The 6,688-nt window shown below is 59.6% G+C and overlaps 1 protein-coding gene across 5 annotated transcripts in view; it reads left to right on the top strand.

Annotated features, from left to right (window-relative positions):
* ANO9 (anoctamin 9) overlaps positions 1-6,179 on the top strand; it is a 20,653-nt gene extending 14,474 nt beyond the window's left edge. For 4 of the 5 annotated variants that reach the window (XM_017893996.1, XM_017893993.1, XM_017893994.1 and 1 more), the window contains 8 exons: positions 2,838-2,895; positions 3,078-3,175; positions 3,258-3,400; positions 3,503-3,655; positions 4,379-4,526; positions 5,117-5,218; positions 5,293-5,386; positions 5,516-6,179. In XM_017893996.1, the coding sequence (XP_017749485.1) occupies positions 2,838-2,895; positions 3,078-3,175; positions 3,258-3,400; positions 3,503-3,655; positions 4,379-4,526; positions 5,117-5,218; positions 5,293-5,386; positions 5,516-5,734 (1,015 nt within the window). In that variant the 3' untranslated portion in view covers positions 5,735-6,179. The remainder of the gene's footprint in view (positions 1-2,837; positions 2,896-3,077; positions 3,176-3,257; positions 3,401-3,502; positions 3,656-4,378; positions 4,527-5,116; positions 5,219-5,292; positions 5,387-5,515) is intronic. The other variant, XM_017893995.1, reaches the window with a different exon arrangement.
* The last annotated feature ends 509 nt before the right edge of the window (positions 6,180-6,688 follow it).

The raw sequence follows: 6,688 nt of genomic DNA, 5'->3' as shown, positions 1-6,688 counted from the left end.
TTTGAGATGGAGTCTCACTCTGTCACCCAGGCTGGAGTGCAGTGGCACGATCTTGGCTCACTGCAACCTCTGATTCCTGGGTTCAAGCGATTCTCCTGCCTCAGCCTCCTGAGTAGCTGGGACCACAGGCGCCCACCACCAGGTCTGGCTAATTTTTGTACTTTTTGTAGAGATGGAGTTTCACCGTGTTGGCCAGGCTGGTCCTGAGCTCCTGACCTCAGGTGACCCACCTGCCTTGGCCTCCCCAAGTGCTGGGATGACAGGTGTGAGCCACCGCGCCTGGCCCCGTAGATGTTGGTTCTTCACCTCCATCCGTCTTGGGAAAGGCGTGCACCATGGCTTGCTGTGGGCCATGTATCTCCTGGTGGACCTCTCACTCTGGAGGTTCCTGGGGGTGAACCCTGGTCTCCTGTCTGCAGGCAGAAGGACGCTGTCTACGTGCTGGGCCTGGGGCTGGGGTTGGGGAGGACACTGTGGGGCCTCAGTGTCAATTGGTCCAACCCTGTGTGCTGAGTCCTTGGTTGTTCAAACCCCTAGTGAGCTTCTAGTCCTCCTGAGGGGGCTTTGTGGTCAGGCAGGAGGCCCAGGGACCTTCCAGCTGGGGCTGCATTCTCCGAATCAGTGCCCCCAAGCCACCAGGGTAACCAAGTCCTGAGGCTTCCTGGGGCTCCCGGCAGGGCTGGATTGCTTCCTGAGTATCTCGCCTGAAAGCCTGATGTCTTGAGTGGACTGAAGGCCTCTCCAATTCCCTTCTACCTATAAGGAGATACCTGATAGTGGGTGTCAGCAGCCTGTCATTTTATTTTATTTATTTACTCTTTGAGACAGTATCTTGATCCATTGCCCCAGGCTGGAGTACAGTGGTACAATCACGGCTCACTACAGCCTCAAACTCCTGGTTCAAGCGATCCCCCTGCCTCAGCCTCCTGAATAGCTGGGACTACAGGCATGTGCCACCATGCCTGGCTAATTTTTTCTATTTTTTGTAGAGACGGGGTTTTGTCATGTTGCCCAGGCTGGTCTCGAACTCCTGGGTTCAAGCAATCCTCCTGCCTCGGCCTCCCCACGTGCCGAGATGACAGGTGTGAGCCTCCGTGCCTGCAGTCGCCAGTTTAATTGTGAATTGGGAGTGTGCGTTTACATGAACATAGATCCTGCTAAAGAGGCCTCCAGAAAGGCCGTGTCAGCAACAAAGTCACCCACAGTGTGCGAAACGTTCCATCCTGAGCCAACGGGCAGTCTTTTCATTTTTTAAATGTGCCTTTAAAAAAATATTGGTGGCCGGGCGCGGGTCCTGAGTCCTCCTGGGTCCTGAGTCCTCCTGACTCCTGAGTCCTTCTGGGTCCTGAGTCCTTCTGGGTCCTGAGTCCTTTTGAGTCAGGCCAGCTCCCAGCTGCTCCCTGTCCCCATGGAGGGACCCTTGTGATTACACCAGGAAAACCAGATAACCCGAGATAATCTCCCCATCTTTTTTTTTTTTTGAGACGGAGTCTCGCTTTGTCGCCCAGGCTGGAGTGCAGTGGCCGGATCTCAGCTCACTGCAAGCTCCGCCTCCCGGGTTCACGCTATTCTTCTGCCTCAGCCTCCGGAGTAGCTGAGGCTACAGGCGCCCACCACCTCGTCCGGCTAGTTTTTTGTATTTTTTAGTAGAGACGGGGTTTCACCGTGTTAGCCAGGATGGTCTCGATCTCCTGACCTCGTGATCCGCCCGTCTCGGCCTCCCAAAGTGCTGGGATTACAGGCTTGAGCCACCGCGCCCGGCCCAATCTCCCCATCTTAAAGCCAGCTGATTCGCAGCCTTAATACCATCTGCCGTGTGAGATAAAATTCCTTTGCCAGGTAAGAACGTGGTCACAGGCTCCAAGAATGAGCATGTGGACATCTTTGCAGCCCCTTGCTCTGACTACAAACACATCCTGTGTTTTCTTATGGAAGAACAAAGTTCTCCACGCAAGTCTTTCATGCTCCTTGGTAGTTTTATAGTTTTCTTCCTTTAGGCACCACACATGCCTTGTGAGTTTCAGTCTCGTTATGGTATAACTTGTGCTGGTGTCTGCGGGCGACCGATGCTTTCTCATGCCACATTTCCCTGCAGCTTTTTCCCACACAGACAAGCCAGTTCTGCTGGATGCTCACTTTGTATCCACCTGAGCACCCAATTGATTTATCCACCCAGCCTTTCAGTTGTTTTATTTTGATTTTCCAGGTAATAATCATGTTTTCTAAAAAGAGCCATTATTTCCTTTGCAAATGTATACTATTTATACTTTATATTTCTCTTGCTGATTTGCAAGGAATTCCAGAACCGTGTTAAATACCAGGTGTCGTGAGCTACAATAGGAATGCTTTCGGATTTCACCACTGACCATGAGCCTGACTTTTGGTTTGAGATAGTTCATATATTTCTCATATTATGGAAAGCAAGTGATTTTAAACACAAAACAACCCAATGTGCCGTTTCCATGGGGAGAAACTGAGGCCACCTGTAACAGATACTGTCTGGAGCACGTGTCAGAGCCTGTGGCCTCGCCTGTGTGTGTGTATGTGTGTGTGCGTGCGCGCCCACATGCGGGTGCGGTTCGTCTGGGAGCCTGTGGCCTCGCCTGTGTGTGTGTGTGCGTGCCCACGTGCAGGTGCAGTTTGGGAGCCTGTGGCCTCCTGTGTGTGTGTGTGTGTGCGCGTCCACGTGTGGGTGTGGTTCACCTGGATGTGAGCACTTGTGCCCCGCTCACCTGCAGGGCCTGCCCTGCCTGTTCTTTCCTCCCTGCTTCTGTCCTGCTGCACCCACCCTGTCAGAGGCAGGCCTGCAGTGCCCCAGACCTCCCCTTCCCCCCCAGGATCAACGGCCACCCTGGGAAGTCCACGCGCCTGGCAGGCTTGTGGAAGCTGGAAGAGGTCAGTCACCCCCAGGCTTCAGGCCCTGTCCCTGAGCCACTGCTCCCCTGACCGTCCCCAGGACCCCTCCCTGATCCCCTCCCCGTCTGGCCCCACAGCCCCACGTCAGCAGCTCCATGGTGGACCTGCCCCCCGACCCTCCCCCAGGACCCCTCCCTGACCCCTCCTCTCTGGCCCCGCAGTGCCACGCCAGCGGCTGCATGATGGACCTGTTCGTGCAGATGGCCATCATCATGGGCCTGAAGCAGACACTCAGCAACTGCGGGGAGTACCTGGTCCCGTGAGTGCCAACCCCGCCCAGCCCCGGGAGCCCCAGGCGCCTCCGCCCCTGTGCCCTCCCCGCCACGCAGCTCTCCCCGCAGGTGGGTGACCCACAAGTTCCGCTCTCTGCGGGCCTCCGAGGCCCGGCACCTGCCCCGGGACCCCGAGCTCAGGGACTGGCGGCGCAACTACCTTCTGAACTCTGTCAACATCTTCAGCCTGTTCGACGAGTTCATGGAGATGAGTGCGTGGGCGCTGCGGGGCGGGGGTTCGCGGAGACTAATGCGGGGCGGGGGTCCACGGCCATGAGCGTGGGGCGCCGGCGAGCCTGACCCCCACCCCGCAGTGATCCAGTACGGCTTCACCACCATCTTCGTGGCCGCCTTCCCGCTGGCGCCGCTGCTCGCGCTCTTCAGCAACCTCGTGGAGATCCGCCTCGACGCCATCAAGATGGTCTGGCTGCAGCGGCGCCTGGTGCCGCGCAAGGCCAAGGACATCGGTCAGGCCCCGCGGGTGCAGGATGGGTGGGAACCGGGCGGCCTCAGGCCTGTGGGCTTCCCGCTGGCCACGCCGGCTCAGCTGGAAATAATCTCTGTGATCTCACACCGCACACAGCCCCCAGCCCTCCTCCAACGGCCTTGGCCTGGGATGCAGGTTGAGCCTGGGTGGGAGGGTCCCGAGTGGGCGGGGCGGGGCGCTTTGTAGGCCCCTCCCACAAACCTTCAGGATCTCACGGAGGGGCTTGACGTCCCCAAGCGGGACCCAGGTTCTGCCAGTGGCTAGGGCAGGAACAGAGCAGCCAGCATCTGTCCCAATTCTGGCCACGCTGAGACGGACAGGCAGCAGGGGAGCCACAGGGGCTGGGGCGCTGGATGTGGGGAAAGGGAGAGAGGTGTTAGGGAGGCCCCCAGTCTTGGGGCCCAGGTTACAAGGTCTTACCCTGGGGTGGGAACCCACGAGGTGGAGTGGCTTGGGGGAGAAGTTCAGGAAGATGGAGGGATGAGGGTCCTGGGTCTCTCCCTGTCCACATCAGGGTGAGGGATGCAGGAGCGCTGAGGCCATGCTCTGCCATGGCTGGGGACTTCCTCATGAATACTGTGGCCCTAGGGCTGCAATGGGACACCATGCACAGAGACATGGCAGGCCCCTCGTTGGCCGGGGGTGGGGGGCAGAACCAGCCGAGGGAGACAAGTCAGACTGCTTGTCCACTGCTCTGGTGCAGGGACCTGGCTGCAGGTGCTGGAGACCATTGGTGTGCTGGCGGTCATTGCCAACGGGATGATCATTGCCTTCACATCTGAGTTCATCCCCCGAGTGGTCTACAAGTACCGCTACAGCCCATGCCTGAAAGAAGCCAACTCTACCGTCGAGTAAGGCCTCACAGTGTCTGGAGACCCCGAGGAGAAACTGGCCCCACGACAGCCAAGCCCTGGGGAAACCCAGACTGTCCCTCCTGGGAATGGCTGCATCTGTCAATACCCCCTGGGGCTTTAATGAGGCTGGGTCCTGGGGGTGGCCCCTGCCCTGTGCCCACTGACTGCAGGCCCTGCGCTGGAGGTCAGGGATAACTGGCCAGGACTGCAGTTGAGGGTGAAGTTCCCAGACCTTGCTGCCTCCTGGGCAGGCCCTGCCAGAACGGCTCCCTCCCGATGTGAGGTTCTGCGTGTCCTCTTCTGATTTATCCAGCTCTCTGACCTGGAGGAACCACCAAACCAGACTGGGTCCCCAGGGTCAGTCCCTGGCAGGGAAAGTGGCTGGTGATGTCCAGAGTCCCCACAGCACCCCCAAGCCCCTGGATGTGAAGATGTGCTTGGCCTGGGAGCCCCATCCCACTGGAGGCAGTCTGTGGTGTGGCCCCCACCTCACTGTTTGCTCCATAACACAAGCTAGAAGCACCCTGGGGCCTGAAGGGGCCGCCCTGGAAGACACCCCACCCCACACTCTTCTCCCCTCTCCCCAGCTGCCTCAAGGGCTACGTCAACCACAGCCTGTCCGTCTTCCACACCAAGGACTTCCAGGACCCGGATAGGATTGAGGGCTCAGAAAACGTGACTCTGTGCAGGTTTGGAACTCCCCATCCCCCAAGAATGCCCTCTGAACTCCTGACCCCTGACCTCAGGTACTTCCTTACCCCAGATACAGGGACTACCGCAATCCCCCCGATTACAACTTCTCCGAGCAGTTCTGGTTCCTCCTGGCCATCCGCCTGGCCTTCGTCATCCTCTTTGAGGTGAGCCAGAACCGGGAGAGGCCTTGGAGTGGGTTTGGGCAGTTCTCTCTCCAGCCCTTCTCCCCGGCCTGGAACCCCCAAATGCCTGCTGGCCCTGATCCTGCTGGACCTCTCCTGTGCTGCCCCTAGCATGTGGCTTTGTGCATCAAGCTCATTGCCGCCTGGTTCGTGCCCGACGTCCCTCAGTCAGTGAAGAACAAGGTTCTGGAGGTGAAGTACCAGAGGCTGCGTGAGAAGATGTGGCATGGAAGGCAGAGGCTGGGCGGGGTGGGGGCAGGCTCTCGGCCCCCGATGCCCACCCATCCCAACCCAGCCTCCATCTTCAGTGCCAGGAGCACAGATGTGTAGGGCCAGAGCCCGTCTAGAGGCCACCAGGAGCTGAGACGGTGCCACCACCAGCACCTCCCACCAGCCCACCGCTATGCGTGTTGAGGGGTGCTGTAAAAAGGCCATGCCCATGGGGGGCCGCAGGAGTCCCCTGTATGTTCAGGGCATCTGGGCGCCGCCCGCCTGTTCCGCCTGCTCGTCTTTGTGGGGGCTCTCAGGCTTGGCACAGACCTGACTTGAACTCTGGGTGACCCCGGGCACCCACAGAACTGGGAGTGGGGGCTCCTCAGGCAGCCACAAGGCAGGAAAACTTGCGCAAGTTTCCTGGGCCTCCCTCTGACTTCTGGGCGCCAGATCCGGCCATGCCCCCATCCTGGCTGTTGGGGGTAGCCTGAGCCCACCTCGCTGGCCTGTTCCCTTCAGCCAGCAGCAGTTTCTGTAATAAAATTAAACCTGTCTGTCTTGCTTTCCTGGCCTGGCTGGGTCCCGGGTGGATTATATCTGCTCTCAGGGCTAGATGGGAAACTGAGACCCAGAGTGTGGAAGGTTTGGAACCAGGTGAGGCTGCCGCAGGCCGCCTGTCCCTTCTCCGGTTTTCCATGGGCTTCCAAGGGAGGGGCGCCTATGGGAGTTCTCTCCTCCCTGCACCTGGGGTGTTGAGAGTAGCAAGAGAAGACATCGGGGTCACTTGGGGGTGTAGTGGGGGTCAAGACAAGCTTCCTGGAGGAAAGGGAAGAGGTAGGGGCGGGCGCACAGAACCCTGAGGGCGGTGGACAGTCCCCAAGGCTCTGGGGCTCCGGGGCTCTGCAGGCTGGCTGGGCGGGTTTGGCCGCTGGCAGCGGCTCCCGGGCAGCAGCGCAGCCTCCAGCGCCAGCCTCGGGCGCAGAGCGGGACGCTGGGGTCCGCCCCCGCCCTGACTGCGGGGCGGGGCCGCACCTGCTGCCGCCGCCGGGGCTGTTGCCGCTGCGCACCTGG

Source organism: Rhinopithecus bieti, unplaced genomic scaffold, assembly GCF_001698545.2.
Source record: "Rhinopithecus bieti isolate Rb0 unplaced genomic scaffold, ASM169854v2 scaffold_25906, whole genome shotgun sequence".
Classification (NCBI taxonomy): domain Eukaryota; kingdom Metazoa; phylum Chordata; class Mammalia; order Primates; family Cercopithecidae; genus Rhinopithecus; species Rhinopithecus bieti.
The sequence above is the reverse complement of the archived record's forward strand: the minus strand, read 5'-3'. Positions and strand labels throughout refer to the sequence as shown.